The sequence below is a fragment of the Engystomops pustulosus genome, chromosome 10 (assembly GCF_040894005.1).
Source record: "Engystomops pustulosus chromosome 10, aEngPut4.maternal, whole genome shotgun sequence".
In the NCBI taxonomy this organism is placed as follows: domain Eukaryota; kingdom Metazoa; phylum Chordata; class Amphibia; order Anura; family Leptodactylidae; genus Engystomops; species Engystomops pustulosus.
The window spans coordinates 95,178,923-95,199,570 of record NC_092420.1 but is presented as its reverse complement, the minus strand read 5'-3'; the positions used below and the strand labels follow the sequence as shown (position 1 = coordinate 95,199,570).

At 44.1% G+C, this 20,648-nt stretch overlaps 1 protein-coding gene across 6 annotated transcripts in view; it reads right to left on the bottom strand.

Annotated features, from left to right (window-relative positions):
- Positions 1-174: 174 nt before the first annotated feature.
- FGGY (FGGY carbohydrate kinase domain containing) overlaps positions 175-20,648 on the bottom strand; it is a 356,370-nt gene continuing 335,896 nt past the window's right edge. For 5 of the 6 annotated variants that reach the window (XM_072126729.1, XM_072126726.1, XM_072126727.1 and 2 more), the window contains 2 exons: positions 7,771-7,832; positions 175-2,091 (listed from right to left, as the gene is read on the bottom strand). In XM_072126729.1, the coding sequence (XP_071982830.1) occupies positions 2,010-2,091; positions 7,771-7,832 (144 nt within the window). In that variant the 3' untranslated portion in view covers positions 175-2,009. Of the gene's footprint in view, positions 2,092-7,770; positions 7,833-20,648 lie in introns of those variants that run through there. The other variant, XR_011850140.1, reaches the window with a different exon arrangement.

Genomic DNA, 20,648 nt, shown 5'->3' with positions numbered 1-20,648 from the left:
GAGAGGGCAGCGAGAGTGCACGGGCCGGGAGAGCGTCCAACTCCTGGCCACATCCTTCCCTATATGTCACACAACATTGACTAGACACGCAGACCCCACGTCACCTGCTACTGCGGGAGAGGACCAAAGAAATGTGGGGGCTACACTTTATTAATGACTTATTGAGACAAGTGCCACTTTATAGATTCCCATAGAAATTACAGGGAACCTGTCAGCAGGTGTAACCAAAAAGTCTGCAACCAGTGTTAGATATTATCCCTGGAGAGATGTGTAATCAGACCTTTGTATTTATTGTTAGTAGCAGCAGGACTGTGATATATGGATTTATATTCCAGGATTGTATATGCCAGGATGTCCTCACACTGCTGTTCGCTGTGCAGACAGTGTAAGGTATTGCCCCTGGAGAGATGTGTAATCAGACCTTTATTTTACCTTTTCTTTGACTTTCCCGGCCTAAGACTAAGGGTGTTACAATGTTGACAATATGTTTACAAACATGTTTACAAACATGTTAACAACACATTTACATAAATGTAACAATGTTTATACATTAACAAACGCAACATATGAACAGACCCTTAGAGTCACATGCCAATGTCTGTCACCTTGCACTACTTTCAGCGTGCGGTATCATACATGAAACAGGAGTCACAGTATGAACACTGCTGTAGATAAAGTGGTGCCACTACCACTATAGCTACTTTCACACAGGAGACTCACGGACCCCCATCATCTCAATCGCTGGGAGTCCTAGTAGTCAGACCCACAGTATCATTAATCTGTGGGAACTTCTGAAACCTCAAATTTCAAAAAAATCTGCAGGACAAAATAACCCTGGCACTTCAAGGGTTACTTGCTCAAATTTGAAGAAGCAGCCCTCCGAGTGCCAGGATTATTGTTTCTATATCATTTTGGGTAGGATCCAAGGTACCCACCTCCACTAAGGAGTGTGACCAAGATATCCACACACAACAGGGCCTTGTCCTGTTCACACAGCTGAGGGTTTGTTACAGTTTATCAGTATAGGAATTCCAATGTGAGGCAAATAAATTGTTTATTATCACATACATTGTAACAAACCTTCAGCTGAATGTGGATTTATGGGTTATAACCACATTACCGACAGATCACAGAGTAAGAAAGCGCTAATCATTGCTGACAGCTTCCTCTCCTGCTGCTCCTCACATGTGATGGCGACATATGGAAGCTATAGGGTCACTCTATGGTCACACTAGTTCTGTAGAAGCTTCTCCTCTATAGAGATGCTGATGGCTCTTATGTATCAGCTTCACCTTATCCTAAAGATGGACAAAGGATACATAAGAAGAGGACTCTGTCTGTGTGTGTGTCTCTCTCCAACTGTCTATGTGTGTGTCTCTCTCTCTCTGACAGTCTCTGTGTGTGTCTCTCCGACAGTCTCTGTGTGTCTCTCTCTCTCTGACAGTCTCTGTGTGTGTCTCTCTCTCTGACAGTCTGTGTGTGTGTCTCTCTCTCTCTGACAGTCTCTGTGTGTCTCTCTCTCTATGACAGTCTCTGTGTGTGTCTCTCTCTGACAGTCTCTGTGTGTGTCTCTCTCCGACTGTCTATGTGTGTGTGTCTCTCTCTCTCTGACAGTCTCTGTGTGTCTCTCTCTCCGACATTCTCTGTGTGTCTCTCTCTCTTACAGTCTCTGTGTCTCTCTCTGACTGTCGGTTCAAAACGGAGTCAATGACGTTCCCAGAGTCACAGAGAGCGGCTGTGCAAAATTTGGTGATTGTAAACGGGACGGTGCAGATACTTTTAGTGGACGTACATACATACACATACACTCAGCTTTGTATATAAAATAACCATGAGAGAGCTGTATGGGGCAATAAACTAGGGAGTATTTTAGGAAACATGAGATTGTTTTAGTTTTGGAATTTTTTTATGCTGCCACGTGAGTTCACTGCAAAGGAGCCAATGAGATTTCCCATGTTGCATTCATTATAACATTGTATCAGGTCACTTCTATGATGCGTGTGCAGTGATTACCATCCATCCATTATAGCCTGATATTCCTTCTGGTGCTCGTACAGTTTCAGAAACACCTGATATTTCTTCTCATAAAATCTGCAGCACAGAAAACATAGAGGGATATTAGTCAGATTGGTCAGTGTGAGGTCACTGGTTTTACAGAGAATAGAAGAAGGTCATAGACTGTAAGCTCTTGTGTCACCCCTCATCCTCATAGACTGTAAGCTCTTGTGTCACCCCCTCATCATCATAGAGTGTAAGCTCTTGTGTCACCCCTCATAGACTGTAAGCTCTTGTGTCCCCCCTCATCCTCATAGACTGTAAGCTCTTGTGTCCCCCCTCATCCTCATAGACTGTAAGCTCTTGTGTCACCCCTTCATCCTCATAGACTGTAAGCTCTTGTGTCACCCCCCTCATCCTCATAGACTGTAAGCTCTTGTGTCACCCCCTCATCCTCATAGACTGTAAGCTCTTGTGTCACCTCCTCATCCTCATAGACTGTAAGCTCTTGTGTCACCCCCTCATCCTCATAGACTGTAAGCTCTTGTGTCCCCCCCTCATCCTCATAGACTGTAAGCTCTTGTGTCCCCCCCCCTCATCCTCATAGACTGCAAGCTCTTGTGTCCCCCCTCATCCTCATAGACTGTAAGCTCTTGTGTCACCCCTCATCCTTCTAGACTGTAAGCTCTTGTGTCCCCCCCCATCCTCATAGACTGTAAGCTCTTGTGTCCCCCCCTCATCCTCATACACTGTAAGCTCGTGCCACCCCCTCATCCTCATAGACTGTAAGCTCTTGTGTCCCCCCCCCACCTCATAGACTGTAAGCTCTTGTGTCACCCCCTCATCCTAATAGACTGTAAGCTCTTGTGTCACCCTCTCATCCTCATAGACTGTAAGCTCTTCTGTCACCCCCTCATCCTCATAGACTGTAAGCTCTTGTGTCACTCCCTCAACCTCATAGACTGTAAGCTCTTGTGTCACCCCTCATCCTCATAGACTGTAAGCTCTTGTGTCACCCCTCATCCTCATAGACTGTAAGCTCTTGTGTCACCCCCTCATCCTCATAGACTGTAAGCTCTTGTGTCACCCCCTCATCCTCATAGACTGTAAGCTCTTGTGTCCTCCTCTCCTCCTCATAGACTGTAAGCTCTTGTGTCACCCCTCATCCTCATAGACTGTAAGCTCTTCTGTCACCCCCACATCCTCATAGACTGTAAGCTCTTGTGTCACCTCCTCATCCTCATAGACTGTAAGCTCTTGTGTCCTCCTCTCCTCCTCATAGACTGTAAGCTCTTGTGTCACCCCTCATCCTCATAGACTGTAAGCTCTTCTGTCACGCCCACATCCTCATAGACTGTAAGCTCTTCTGTCACGCCCACATCCTCATAGACTGTAAGCTCTTGTGTCACCCCCTCATCCTCATAGACTGTAAGCTCTTGTGTCACCCCCTCATCCTCATAGACTGTAAGCTCTTGTGTCACCCCCTCATCCTCATAGACTGTAAGCTCTTGTGTCACTCTCTCAACCTCATAGACTGTAAGCTCTTGTGTCACCCCTCATCCTCATAGACTGTAAGCTCTTCTGTCACCCCCACATCCTCATAGACTGTAAGCTCTTGTGTCACCCCCTCATCCTCATAGACTGTAAGCTCTTGTGTCCTCCTCTCCTCCTCATAGACTGTAAGCTCTTGTGTCACCCCCTCATCCTCATAGACTGTAAGCTCTTGTGTCCCCCCCTCATCCTCATAGACTGTAAGCTCTTGTGTCACCCCCACATCCTCATAGACTGTAAGCTCTTGTGTCACCCCCTCATCCTCATAGACTGTAAGCTCTTGTGTCACCCCCTCATCCTCATAGACTGTAAGCTCTTGTGTCACCCCTCATCCTCATAGACTGTAAGCTCTTGTGTCCCCCCCTCATCCTCATAGACTGTAAGCTCTTGTGTCACCCCTCATCCTCATAGACTGTAAGCTCTTGTGTCCTCCTCTCCTCCTCATAGACTGTAAGCTCTTGTGTCACCCCCTCATCCTCATAGACTGTAAGCTCTTGTGTCCCCCCCTCATCCTCATAGACTGTAAGCTCTTGTGTCACCCCCACATCCTCATAGACTGTAAGCTCTTGTGTCACCCCCTCATCCTCATAGACTGTAAGCTCTTGTGTCACCCCCTCATCCTCATAGACTGTAAGCTCTTGTGTCACCCCTCATCCTCATAGACTGTAAGCTCTTGTGTCCCCCCCTCATCCTCATAGACTGTAAGCTCTTGTGTCACCCCTCATCCTCATAGACTGTAAGCTCTTGTGTCACCCCTCATCCTCATAGACTGTAAGCTCTTGTGTCCCCCCCTCATCCTCATAGACTGTAAGCTCTTGTGTCCCCCCTCATCCTCATAGACTGTAAGCTCTTGTGTCACCCCTCATCCTTCTAGACTGTAAGCTCTTGTGTCCCCCCCCATCCTCATAGACTGTAAGCTCTTGTGTCCCCCCCTCATCCTCATACACTGTAAGCTCGTGCCACCCCCTCATCCTCATAGACTGTAAGCTCTTGTGTCCCCCCCCACCTCATAGACTGTAAGCTCTTGTGTCACCCCCTCATCCTAATAGACTGTAAGCTCTTGTGTCACCCTCTCATCCTCATAGACTGTAAGCTCTTCTGTCACCCCCTCATCATCATAGACTGTAAGCTCTTGTGTCACTCCCTCAACCTCATAGACTGTAAGCTCTTGTGTCACCCCTCATCCTCATAGACTGTAAGCTCTTGTGTCACCCCTCATCCTCATAGACTGTAAGCTCTTGTGTCACCCCCTCATCCTCATAGACTGTAAGCTCTTGTGTCACCCCCTCATCCTCATAGACTGTAAGCTCTTGTGTCCTCCTCTCCTCCTCATAGACTGTAAGCTCTTGTGTCACCCCTCATCCTCATAGATTGTAAGCTCTTCTGTCACCCCCACATCCTCATAGACTGTAAGCTCTTGTGTCACCTCCTCATCCTCATAGACTGTAAGCTCTTGTGTCCTCCTCTCCTCCTCATAGACTGTAAGCTCTTGTGTCACCCCTCATCCTCATAGACTGTAAGCTCTTCTGTCACGCCCACATCCTCATAGACTGTAAGCTCTTCTGTCACGCCCACATCCTCATAGACTGTAAGCTCTTGTGTCACCCCCTCATCCTCATAGACTGTAAGCTCTTGTGTCACCCCCTCATCCTCATAGACTGTAAGCTCTTGTGTCACCCCCTCATCCTCATAGACTGTAAGCTCTTGTGTCACCCCCTCATCCTCATAGACTGTAAGCTCTTGTGTCACCCCTCATCCTCATAGACTGTAAGCTCTTGTGTCCCCCCCTCATCCTCATAGACTGTAAGCTCTTGTGTCACCCCTCATCCTCATAGACTGTAAGCTCTTGTGTCACCCCTCATCCTCATAGACTGTAAGCTCTTGTGTCCCCCCCTCATCCTCATAGACTGTAAGCTCTTGTGTCACCCCTCATCCTCATAGACTGTAAGCTCTTGTGTCACCCCTCATCCTCATAGACTGTAAGCTCTTGTGTCACCCCCTCATCCTCATAGACTGTAAGCTCTTGTGTCACCCCCTCATCCTCATAGACTGTAAGCTCTTGTGTCCCCCCTCATCCTCATAGACTGTAAGCTCTTGTGTCACTCCCTCAACCTCATAGACCAGTGATGGCGAACCTTTTAGAGACCGGGTGCCCAAACTACAACCAAAACACACTTATCTATTGCAAAGTGCCAACACGGCAATTTAAGTAGTAACTTATTTCTACCTGTTCTGCCACAACTTTCAATCATATTGGCCTCTAGAGGACAACAAAACAGTTGAAAGAAGAAGGGCAAATTTTGAATAATGTTGTATCATCTCGCTATGGTCCCCCTGTACGGAAGAAAGGTGTGGCCTAGAGGAGCTCTAAAGATAATCCTCCCTTTTCCACATGGTCTACCTCTTCTCTTCCTGCAGTTCCAAACAATCAAGAATGTGTTTCTTTAAAATAGAACTGAGAGCCTCATTTCTTGAGTCTCCTGGGACTTCTATGTTGAGTTCTATGCTGACAGCTTGGGTGCCCAAAAAGAGGGCTCCGAGTGCCACCTCTGGCACCCGTGCCATAGGTTCGCCATCACTGTCATAGACTGTAAGCTCTTGTGTCACCCGCTCATCCTCATAGACTGTAAGCTCTTGTGTCACCCCCTCATCCTCATAGACTGTAAGCTCTTGTGTCACCTCTCATCCTCATAGACTGTAAGCTCTTGTGTCACCTCATCCTCATAGACTGTAAGCTCTTGTGTCACACCCTCATCCTCATAGACTGTAAGCTCTTGTGTCACCCCCTCATCCTCATAGACTGTAAGCTCTTGTGTCACCCCCTCATCCTCATAGACTGTAAGCTCTTGTGTCACCCCCTCATCCTCATAGACTGTAAGCTCTTGTGTCACTCCCTCATCCTCATAGACTGTAAGCTCTTGTGTCACCCCCTCATCCTCATAGACTGTAAGCTCTTGTGTCACTCCCTCATCCTCATAGACTGTAAGCTCTTGTGTCACCCGCTCATCCTCATAGACTGTAAGCTCTTGTGTCACCCCTCATCCTCATAGACTGTAAGCTCTTGTGTCACCCCTCATCCTCATAGACTGTAAGCTCTTGTGTCACCTCATCCTCATAGACTGTAAGCTCTTGTGTCACACCCTCATCCTCATAGACTGTAAGCTCTTGTGTCACCCCCTCATCCTCATAGACTGTAAGCTCTTGTGTCACCCCCTCATCCTCATAGACTGTAAGCTCTTGTGTCACCCCCTCATCCTCATAGACTGTAAGCTCTTGTGTCACTCCCTCAACCTCATAGACTGTAAGCTCTTGTGTCACCCGCTCATCCTCATAGACTGTAAGCTCTTGTGTCACCCCTTTCATCCTCATAGACTGTAAGCTCTTGTGTCACCCCTCATCCTCATAGACTGTAAGCTCTTGTGTCACCCCTCATCCTCATAGACTGTAAGTTCTTGTGTCACCTCATCCTCATAGACTGTAAGCTCTTGTGTCACACCCTCATCCTCATAGACTGTAAGCTCTTGTGTCACCCCCTCATCCTCATAGACTGTAAGCTCTTGTGTCACCCCCTCATTCTCATAGACTGTAAGCTCTTGTGTCACCCCCTCATCCTCATAGACTGTAAGCTCTTGTGTCACTCCCTCAACCTCATAGACTGTAAGCTCTTGTGTCACCCCTCATCCTCATAGACTGTAAGCTCTTGTGTCACCCCTCATCCTCATAGACTGTAAGCTCTGATAGACTACTCATAGACAGGTAGTTCATTAGTAGGTGACTGGTGGGGGTGCGACACCCAGGATCTGCGTAGATCACCTGGATGCACTAGTGGTTGGGGCAGGAAGCTGACAGCTCCATATTGGCATTGTATCAGCTGTACCACAGGGGCAACCCCCGATGACCCATCCTATGGATAGTTAATTAGTAGCAAAGGGTCCTAGAAACCCCCTTTAAGGCTCTGCTTATTTTGGAGGCATAGTATAGGAACAAATGCCTATGTACTTGTCTGCCATCTGGATCTCTACCACTAGGTGGCGGCGAAGCTTCACTAATAGCGATGCTCATGAGTCTGGACCCCAGTAATTGTCAGCAGGGCGGGGGATTTTTTGGGGGAAATGAGTCCCAGTGAAGCATTTACAGAGGGCTTATTCACTCCTCATCATGTAGCGGTGCGGCCTCGCAGGTGCTCTCACCGGGGGCTCTGATTACTTGTCTGGAAAACTTTACCTATTGTGCTCCGGGTTTGGCAGGACGATCTTTCCAACCTTGGCCATTTTCTGCATGGCTTCCTGTCAGTGGAAAGAAAATCAAACAATTGTATGAAAATCATAGGAATTCACATTCTGCGGCTGTATGTGAGATCCAGAGGAGCCCAGGTTCTGACCCAATGACTAACATAGAGCAGGACCTAAGCTCTGCTCCTGCAATGTATAACAACGATCATCCTGCGCCTCCTGGTTCATGAATATAATGTAGGAACTACACAATGGTGACATATGCTACAGTAACAGTCACAGGATGGGGGTCCCAATTCTTAGCTCCTTAGACATTGTTCCATATTTACTAGAAAGGGAGAGAATTAGAGACAATTCGAAAGCTAAAAACTTCAAGGAAATCTCCATCACAATCCATCCTGATAACCCAGGGACATTACTGATAGATCCAGGCACCGGGACTGTGGTATCTTCTTATATGTGTTATCCATAGCCTCCTTCCTTCTTACATCAACCTATAAAATTATGCTAATGAGACCTATACAACAAGTTTCAAACTTGTTCTAACATTTCCTCATTTCTGCAGTGAAACTTATGACTACGCTCAGGAGTATGGAAAAGCTGGGTGATGAGACATATGAAGCTTTAAACTTTGCCCATATTAGGAGTCATCCGGGATTCCCAGATACGGAAACTGGGAAGTAGTAGGATGGACTATTGTGTCCTCTTCCAGCTGTGCTGTTATGTCCCTATAGCCCCCATCCTCTCCTGTCAGTAAAATCTAGAGTAGGCTTCTAGTTGAATACAGCAGTTTCTCAGAAGAGATGGGAGGGGCAATGGATATGCTCACTATAGAGAGAACAGAGCACAGCAGTGTTAGGACACTCTTAGAAGCTACAAATTTGGAATGTAATCATATTTTTCACAATTTACACAAAGGTGCGATTACACATGTCTAATGGGATTATGCCTAATGCTGGCTGCAGAGCGCACAGAGCAGAGCAGTGTGACACATGGAGAAGCTATAATCCTGGAATATAAATCCATATATCACAGTCCTGCTGCTACAAACAACATACACAAAGGTCTGATTACACATCTCTCCAGGGACAATATCTAATACTGGCTGCAGAGAGCACAAAGCACAGCAGGGTGAGGACACCCCAAGTTTCAATCCTGGAATAAAAATCCATATATCACAGTCCTGCTGTTACTAATAACATACACAGAGCTCTGATTACACATCTCTCCAGGGACATTCCTTACACTGGCTGCAGAGAGCTCAGAGCACAGCAGTGTGAGGATACACCCCCAGTGCACTTAAAGAAGCTACAATCCTTGAATATAAATCCATATATCACAGTCCTGCTGTTACTAACAACATACACAAAGGTCTGATTACACATCTCTCTAGGGACAATATCTAATACTGGCTGCAGAGAGCACAGAGCACAGCAGGGTGAGGACACCCCAAGTTACAATCCTGGAATATAAATCCATATATCACAGTCCTGCTGTTACTAACAACATACACAGAGGTCTGATTACACACCTCTCCAGGGACATTCCTAACACTGGCTGCAGAGAGCTCAGAGCACAGCAGTGTGAGGACACATCCCCAGTGCACTTGGAGAAGCTACAATCCTGGAATATAAATCCATATATCACAGTCCTGCTGTTACTAACAACATACACAATGGTTTGTGTCTCTCCAGGGACAGTACATAACACTTGCTTCACTCTGCAAGGTCAAACTTGCTGACAGATTCCCGTTAAACAGCTCAACATGGCAAATGACAGGGGCAAGTGTTTCCATTGTTCCGGGCTCCTCGTTAGACTTTACTGTCCGTCTTTGTGGGTCACAATTGAACATGACGCACAACACTGGTGACAGCTCATTAAACATAACACGACCCTATTAACACCCACGTTTAGGTTAAATATTAAATCCTAAATAGGGAGACATTGTCAGGGGGTGAATAGAGGGGCTGGTGTCACACAAAGCCCCCATTCTTTACCAGGGTCCTTACATTTGGGAATAAATCCTTTTTTTCTTATATCTTTTGCACAAAGCACTTCTAAATATAAACACGAGGAGCGAGGACTTCTCAAGAAAGTGGAAGGGGTCAGCACCGAACAAGGGGAAGCCGCTGTCCAGCGCTGAGCATAAAGGGGCTTATTCAGCGCTGCAGGACGCTCTGGTAATGTCGCGGTTTCATCTGAGGCAAGTAAACAAAAGCGCTACAGCGGCTTCTGTGCCCCCAGAAAGTGGAAAACAATTTACCCAATATCACTGCAAAGGACTCAACTGCACAGAGCGCAACATAGAGAGGAGAAAGCAAAAGGGGCAAAGTATTGTTTATTTCTCTCATCTCTGAACAATAAAACTACTATAATACTGCCCCTATGTATAAGAATATAACTACTATAATACTGCCCCCTATGTACAAGAATATAACTACTATAATACTGCCCCCTATGTATAAGAATATAACTACTATAATACTGCCCCCTATGTACAAGAATATAACTACTATAATACTGCCTCCTATGTACAGGAATATAACTACTATAATACATAGAAAAAGGAAAAACAGAATTCTGGTAACGGCTCACCCTTTTGTTGCAGTTGGTTGTAGTGGAGATTCAAGGCCAGGTGCACGGTATAATCCCATTCACTGTTCCGGTAATCCACAGTGGTGTATCATAGGAGTCAAAGGAAGAAGAGGAAAATCGGGAAACCGGCACTCATGAAAAAAGTCCAAGGGTAAGCGACTATTTAAAAACATGTGGAAGCATTTATTTAGAAAAATATTTTAAAACACTGCTGAATAGCATGGAAAACATGGACACAGCAATAGACAGTGTGACACGGAAAAAAAAAAAAAAGGGGGGGGGGATAGCAAAGGTAAAGCGTTTCGGACTCTATTGGGGGGATCTCAGTCCTTAGTCATACCACTATGACTAAGTGGTACCAGTATGACTAAGGACTGAGATCCCCCCAATAGAGTCCGAAACGCTTTACCTTTGCTATCCCCCCCCCCTTTTTTTTTTTTTTCCGTGTCACACTGTCTATTGCTGTGTCCATGTTTTCCATGCTATTCAGCAGTGTTTTAAAATATTTTTCTAAATAAATGCTTCCACATGTTTTTAAATAGTCGCTTACCCTTGGACTTTTTTCATGAGTGCCGGTTTCCCGATTTTCCTCTTCTTCCTTTGATAACTACTATAATACTGCCCCCTATGTACAGGTATATAACTACTATAATACTTCCCCCTATATACAAGAATATAACTACTATAATACTGCCCCCTATGTACAAGAATATAACTACTATAATACTGCTCCCTATGTACAGGAATATAACTACTATAATACTGCCCCCTATGTACAAGAATATAACTACTATAATACTGCCCCCTATGTACAAGAATATAACTACTATAATACTGCCCCCTATGTACAAGAATATAACTACTATAATACTGCCCCCTATGTACAGGAATATAACTACTATAATACTGCTCCTATGTACAAGAATATAACTACTACAATACTGCCCCCTATGTACAAGAATATAACTACTATAATACTGCCCCCTATGTAAAAGAATATAACTACTATAATACTGCCCCCTATGTACAAGAATATAACTACTACAATACTGCCCCCTATGTACAGGAATATAACTACTATAATACTGCCCCCTATGTACAAGAATATAACTGCTATAATACTGCCCCCCATGTACAAGAATATAACTACTATAATACTGCCTCCTATGTACAAGAATATAACTACTATAATACTGCCTCCTATGTACAAGAATATAACTACTATAATACTGTCCCCTATGTACAAGAATATAACCACTATAATACTGCCCCCTATGTACAAGAATATAACTACTATAATACTGCCCCCTATGTACAAGAATATAACTACTATAATACTGCCCTCTATGTACAAGAATATAACTACTATAATACTGCCCCCTATGTACAAGAATATAACTACAATAATACTGCCCCCTATGTACAGGAATATAACTACTATAATACTGCCCCCTATGTACAAGAATATAACTACTATAATACTGCCCCCTATGTACAAGAATATAACTACTATAATACTGCCCCCTATGTACAAGAATATAACTACTATAATACTGCCCCCTATGTACAGGAATATAACTACTATAATACTGCCCTCTATGTACAAGAATATAACTACTATAATACTGCCCCCTATGTACAAGAATATAACTACTATAATACTGCCCCTATGTATAAGAATATAACTACTATAATACTGCCCCTTAAGTACAAGAATATAACTACTATAATACTGCCCCTATGTATAAGAATATAACTGCTAAAATACTGCCCCCTATGTACAGGAATATAACCACTATAATACTGCCCCCTATGTACAAGAATATAACTACAATAATACTGCCCCCTATGTACAGGAACATAACTACTATAATACTGCCCCTATGTATAAGAATATAACTACTATAATACTGCCCCCTATGTACAAGAATATAACTGCTATAATACTGCCCCCTATGTACAAGAATATAACTACTATAATACTGCCCCCTATGTACAAGAATATAACTACTATAATCCTGCCCCCTATGTACAAGAATATAACTACTATAATACTGCCCCCTATGTACAGGAATATAACTACTATAATACTGCCCCCTATGTACAAGAATATAACTACTATAATCCTGCCCCCTATGTACAGGAATATAACTACTATAATACTGCCCTCTATGTACAAGAATATAACTACTATAATACTGCCCCCTATGTACAGGAATATAACTACTATAATACTGCCCCTATGTACAAGAATATAACTACTATAATACTGCCCCCTATGTACAAGAATATAACTACTGTAATACTGCCCCTATGTACAAGAATATAACTACTATAATACTGCCCCCTATGTACAAGAATATAACTACTATAATACTGCCCCCTATGTACAAGAATATAACTACTGTAATACTGCCCCTATGTACAAGAATATAACTACTATAATACTGCCCCCTATGTACAAGAATATAACTACTGTAATACTGCCCCTATGTACAAGAATATAACTACTATAATACTGCCCCCTATGTACAAGAATATAACTACTATAATACTGCCCCCTATGTACAGGAATATAACTACTATAATACTGCCCCCTATGTACAAGAATATAACTACTATAATACTGCCCCCTATGTACAAGAATATAACTACTATAATACTGCCCCCTATGTACAGGAATATAACTACTATAATACTGCCCCTATGTACAAGAATATAACTACTATAATACTGCCCCCTATGTACAAGAATATAACTACTGTAATACTGCCCCTATGTACAAGAATATAACTACTATAATACTGCCCCCTATGTACAAGAATATAACTACTATAATACTGCCCCCTATGTACAAGAATATACGGTAACTACTATTATACTGCCCCCTATGTACAAGAATATAACTACTATAATACTGCCTCCTATGTACAGGAATATATCTACTATAATACTGTCCCATATGTACAAGAATATGAATACTATAATACTGCCCCCTATATACAGGAATATAACTACTATAATACTGCCCCCTATGTACAAGAATATAACTACTATAATACTGCCCCCTATGTACAGGAATATAACTACTATAATACTGCCCCCTATGTACAAGAATATAACTACTATAATACTGCCCTCTATGTACAAGAATATAACTACTATAATCCTGCCCCCTATGTACAGGAATATAACTACTATAATACTGCCCCCTATGTACAAGAATATAACTACTATAATACTGCACCCTATGTGCAGGAATATAACTACTATAATACTGCCCCCTATGTACAAGAATATAACTACTATAATACTGCCCCCTATGTACAAGAATATAACTACTATAATACTGCACCCTATGTGCAGGAATATAACTACTATAATACTGCCCCCTATGTACAAGAATATAACTACTATAATACTGCACCCTATGTACAAGAATATAACTACTATAATACTGCCACCTATGTACAAAAATATAACTACTATAATACTGCCCCCTATGTACAAGAATATAACTACTATAATACTGCCCCCTATGTGCAGGAATATAACTACTATAATACTGCCACCTATGTACAAAAATATAACTACTATAATACTGCCCCCTATGTACAAGAATATAACTACTATAATACTGCCCCCTATGTACAAGAATATAACTACTATAATACTGCCCCTATGTACAGGGATATAACTACTATAATACTGCCCCCTATGTACAAGAATATAACTACTATAATACTGCCCCCTATGTACAAGAATATAACTACTATAATACTGCCCCCTATGTACAGGAATATAACTACTATAATACTGTCCCCTATGTACAAGAATATAACTACTATAATACTGTCCCCTATGTACAAGAATATAACTACTATAATACTGCCCCCTATGTACAAGAATATAACTACTATAATACTGCCCCCTATGTACAGGAATATAACTACTATAATACTGCTCCTATGTACAAGAATATAACTACTATAATACTGCCCCCTATGTACAGGAATATAACTACTATAATACTGCCTCCTATGTACAAGAATATAACTACTATAATACTGCCCCCTATGTACAAGAATATAACTACTATAATACTGCCCCCTATGTACAGGAATATAACTAGTTCTGTGATTTAGCATAATTATGGCTCAGATATATTGTTGTGTATGCACTAGTATTTTGTCTAAGTTAAAGGGACGGGGTTGTTGGTGTTCCTGGTTTGCGCCTCAGTTATTACTGGAATATGACACAATTCTGTAGCAGCAACATTCAAGCCATATACTAAGAAAACATAGGTGAAACCGTGTCACATCCTGAAACCTGTCCACGTTAAAGAGCCTGCGACACTATTAAATAATGGGCCACATGTATCAGAACTGGCGCAGTCTGTACTATGTGGCGTGTGCAGGGGGCTGCACATTAAAGGGGTTATTCCCATGAAAGAAAGTTATCAAATTTTGTTATCCTGAGTATATTTAAGAATCTTGTCTTCGTGGGAATACCCCTTTAACCAAAACTGGCGCCCGGTCTTTATGAATCCTGGGAGGTGTGCATCATCTATTTTTTGATGCACCTTTAACATAGAGGGGCTTATTTACTAAGGGTCGGCGGATCGCACTTCCGTCGGATTTTCGCAGTTTTCAGGATTTGCGTCGTACGATCCGACTGCTTCGGACTGAGTACGGGATTTAATATTCAAATTGTGTCGCAAGACAATGCACTTACATGCACCAGGAAGAAGAAGGTGAACTCCGGGGACCTAAGCGGGGAAGCAACACATGCAGGATATCGGGTGCACGATCCTAGTGACTCCCGCACAGCGCATTATACACGGACAATGCACTTACATGCACCAGGAGGAAGAAGGTGAACTCCAGGGACCTGAGCGGGGAAGCAACACATGCAGGATATCGGGCGCACGATCTTAGTGACTCCCGCACAGCGCATTATATGCACTTACATGCACCAGGAAGAAGAAGGTGAACTCCGGGGACCTGAGCGGGGAAGCGACACATGCAGGATATCGGGTGAACAATCTTAGTGACTCCCTGCACAGCACATTATACACGGACAATGCACTTACATGCACCAGGAAGAAGAAGGTGAACTCCGGGGACCTGAGCGGGGAAGCGACACATGCAGGATATCGGACACACGATCTTAGTGACTCCCCGCACAGTGCATTATACACGGACAATGCACTTACATGCACCAGGAAGAAGAAGGTGAACTCCGGGGACCTGAGCGGGGAAGCGACACATGCAGGATATCGGGCGCACGATCTTAGTGAATCGCGGCAGATGTGCATTCCGGTTAGACAATGCACTTTCGGGGATCACGCAGGACGGGTAAGTAAATGTGCCCCAGGGCGTACAAACAATTCTGTTGAGTCTCTGTAATAAATATGGCACAAAATCTGAGGTGGCATCAGGACGCCCCTTTAGGTGCAGAATTTTGTGCCGCTGTAGATACTGAGCAGCCGCGACACCAAACTGGCGCAGACACTTTATAAATACATGTACAAGCAGTTTCCATGGTCTTTTCAGCGCAAAGTCAGACAGAAAACTCGCGCAAACGCTTTAATAAATGTGCAGCAAAGTGTCTCCACCTGCCTAAAGCACAAAGAAAACGAACGTACTTTGCGCCAATTGTAATATGTCTGGGCCTCTACGTCTAGAAATGACTTCCCCTTTAAATCCCGTCCTCCCGCACTTTATGTCCCATAGTAAATCTGCTTCTCCTTTCTCACTGCTGGAGTGGATTTTGGGGATGTGAATGTTTACATTGGTTTCCGTGGATACACGGCTGTAAATATTTGCGTCTGCGGGGATTATACAATATCCTATTGCATTATAGAGTAAATATAAAGCATGCGGGCGGCTGTCAGAGGTGGGTCAGACCCCGAGTGTTACCGGCCTGCCACATCTGGGAAGTGTTTAGAATATCCCCGGCTCCTCAGGAGACCGGCAATGAGGAGGAGGGAAAGATTATTTAGGAAAGAAGAGAAAATGAGCCCAACCTGGAATGTGACTGCGGTAACTAATATTCCTGCTCGATCCGTACCAGTCACCAGCGGGGGCACAGGGGCAGCGTACAACACCACAGAGCACGATGGTGACATAGCTGCATAGAACACTATGGGGCACATTTACTTATCCGGTCCTGTTGCGATGTGGTGCGTTGTCTGACGATCATGGACTCTGGCGCGATTCACTAAGATCCTGCGCCCGATTTCCTGCTTGTGTTGCTTCCCCGCTCAGGTCCCCGGAGTTCACCTTCTTCTTCCTGGTGCATGTAAGTGCATTGTCTTGCAACACAATTTAAATGTTAAATCCTGCGCTCAGTCCGAATCCATCGGATCGTCCGCCAATTTCTGTCACATGAAAGCCGGCACCGATGCGCCAAAATCTGCTCGAGCGCGGCACAATCCCCTTCTAAACCCCTGTCCTGGAGGCGCGATCCCCAAAAAGTCGGAAAACCCGACAGACCCTTAGTAAATCAGCCCCTATGTATCTTTTGTTACATTGGAAACATGTGATACATATGTAACATGTGGGCAGGTGCTTAGCCACGCCCCTCTGCATATTAAAAACCGGCCACAGTAATGATCAAAGGATCTTTTTGCACTTATTGGAACAGTCTCTGATGTGATCTGCATCCGGTGTAATACAGTAGCATTACAGTGAATGAGATTTGGAAAAAGTGATGTAGACAATTAACATTTTTTTTTTTGTCGCTGAAATGAAAAATTAAATAACTTAATAATAAGTTACTTTTCTTGTGTGTCATGGATTTTTCGACATGTATTTTTTACATTGAACTCTATGGGGAAGTGAATATCTGCATCAAATCCGCATCATATTGCAGATTCGATGCATGTTTTTGCTTTGCATGACATCATATCAGGTGAATCAGAAGAGGTAAAAAAAAGGAACACCAAAAACGCACTACAAAAAGAAACGCACCTAAAACCGTACGTTTCTGATGCAGTTTTTCCGCATGACAATCTGCATCGCATGCAGCCTTAGCAAACTGTACAGTCGCAACCGGGCCCAAGAGGCCTAGGGGGCCCTTATGGTGTAGCTTTCCCAGGGTTGGCTCCAGGTATCAGTGGGCCCTGGGTGACAGAGCCTCAGTGGCTCCTTCGCAGTGGCCTCACATGGTGGCATTAAAAATTCAGAAACTTTAACAGTCTCCCGTTCCCTAAAATATTCCCTTGCTTATCATCCCAAAACGTCCCCTCATGGTTATTTTATATAAACCCCTTCACCCTCTATAGATTCATTAGATACAGCCCCTATGGATCTGCAACATTCCCCACCGGGGCCTGGCCTTTTCTTGGGGCCTGGAGACAGCCGGGGCCCAGAATACCGGAGTGGCTGGCGGTTACGGCCTAGGCACGCTAGTGTCACGGTACTTGGTATGGGGACCGGAGGGCTGTCCTACAGTCTGGCAGGTCTCCAGCAGGTGATGTGTGCAAGAAATATGGAGGGAGAGGCTGATGTACTGAATCTCCCTGGGGCAGCCCCTGAGTGTCTGTAAGATAGATCCCTGGGTAATGGATGGGGAGCCCTTGGTGGTAACAGCTGTGTCCAGGGACCAGACAGAGGCAACGTTGTACAAATCCTTATGTGGGCCCCCCCAGCAGCTCTGGGCCCCGGCACTTGCCCAGGCATACCCAGTGCTGGCGCCAGCCCTGAGCTTTCCTACTTGAGAAGACTAGTACTATAAACCATACATTATAACCATACATCAGCTTCAAGTTACACCACTGAGAATAAGTATAAATGTCTTCTTTCCTGGTGGGCTAGGGTGGTTTAGAGGCTACCTCCAATGCAGGTCTCACAAAGAATTCTCATTCCTCTGGGACAACAATCATTGATCCCTCCCTCCCGTTATAATGGAGCGTGGCTTCTTGCTCTCCTGGTGGTCTGTGGCAGTAGTGCAGCTAATATCTGATTCCCTCATAGCCTCGGCAGTAGTAGTACAAATGCATTTACCAGCTTGTTTCCCTGGTGGTCTAGGGTAAAAGAAAGCTAAATACCTAAAAAACTGGAGCTAATGGGATATATTGTTAGTCCTGGTGTCCAGTGGTTATTCATCTCCGAACGTTGAAAATACAAAGTTGCAAAAAACTATTGCAAAATTGTATTGTAAATAGTGAGAATTACATTGCGCCTCTGTTCTGGCCTTGGGCTCACATGCACATACAGTATATAGGATCTGCATTACATCCATCATCCGCAGCAGCTCCACTGTGCCACGCAGGGGTCAGGCGGCTCATCATTACTCCGCCTGCGCAGCGTACATCCACACACCCGACACTCTCTGACATCAGAATGTATGGCAGAAAATTCCTGAGGAAATCTGTTCCTGATAACCCGAGACAGAAAACTGGGAGTCATTTCTGCCACTTCATTTCCATTTGGGGTGAAATACTAATTGTGTGACATTCCCCCCCACCCCACACCGGGGTATAATACAGGATGTAACTCAGGATGAGTACAGGATAAGTAATGTCATGTATGTACACTGTGACTGCACCAGCAGCAGAATAGTGAGTGCAGCTCTGGAGTATAATACAGGATGTAACTCAGGATCAGTACAGGATAAGTAATGTCATGTATGTACACAGTGACTGCACCAGCAGCAGAATAGTGAGTGCAGCTCTGGGGTATAATACAGGATGTAACTCAGGATCAGTACAGGATAAGTAATGTCATGTATGTACACAGTGACTGCACCAGCAGCAGAATAGTGAGTGCAGCTCTGGGGTATAATACAGGATGTAACTCAGGATCAGTACAGGATAAGTAATGTCATGTATGTACACAGTGACTGCACCAGCAGCAGAATAGTGAGTGCAGCTCTGGAGTATAATACAGGATGTAACTCAGGATCAGTACAGGATAAGTAATGTCATGTATGTACACAGTGACTGCACCAGCAGCAGAATAGTGAGTGCAGCTCTGGAGTATAATACAGGATGTAACTCAGGGTCAGTAGAGGATAAGTAATGTCATGTATGTACCCAGTGACTGCACCAGCAGCAGAATAGTGAGTGCAGCTCTGGAGTATAATACAGGATGTAACTCAGGATCAGTACAGGATAAGTAATGTCATGTATGTACACAGTGACTGCACCAGCAGCAGAATAGTGAGTGCAGCTCTGGGGTATAATACAGGATATAACTCAGGATCAGTACAGGATAAGTAATGTCATGTATGTACACAGTGACTGCTCCAGCAGCAGAATAGTGAGTGCAGCTCTGGGGTATAATACAGGATGTAACTCAGGATCAGTACAGGATAAGTAATGTCATGTATGTACACAGTGACTGCACCAGCAGCAGAATAGTGAGTGCCGCTCTGGAGTATAATACAGGATGTAACTCAGGATCAGTACAGGATAAGTAATGCCATGTATGTACACAGTGACTGCACCAGCAGCAGAATAGTGAGTGCAGCTCTGGGGTATAATACAGGATATAACTCAGGATCAGTACAGGATAAGTAATGTCATGTATGTACACAGTGACTGCACCAGCAGCAGAATAGTGAGTGCAGCTCTGAGGTATAATACAGGATGTAACTCAGGATCAGTACAGGATAAGTAATGTCATGTATGTACACAGTGACTGCACCAGCAGCAGAATAGTGAGTGCCGCTCTGGAGTATAATACAGGATGTAACTCAGGATCAGTACAGGATAAGTAATGCCATGTATGTACACAGTGACTGCACCAGCAGCAGAATAGTGAGTGCAGCTCTGAGGTATAATACAGGATGTAACTCAGGATCAGTACAGGATAAGTAATGTCATGTATGTACAGTGACTGCACCAGCAGAATAGTGAGTGCAGCTCTGGAGTATAATACAGGATGTAACTCAGGATCAGTACAGGATAAGTAATGTCATGTATGTACACAGTGACTGCACCAGCAGCAGAATAGTGAGTGCAGCTCTGGAGTATAATACAGGATGTAACTCAGGATCAGTACAGGATAAGTAATGTCATGTATGTACACAGTGACTGCACCAGCAGCAGAATAGTGAGTGCAGCTCTGGGGTATAATACAGGATGTAACTCAGGATCAGTACAGGATAAGTAATGTCATGTATGTACACAGTGACTGCACCAGCAGCAGAATAGTGAGTGCAGCTCTGGAGTATAATACAGGATGTAACTCAGGATCAGTACAGGATAAGTAATGTCATGTATGTACACAGTGACTGCACCAGCAGCAGAATAGTGAGTGCAGCTCT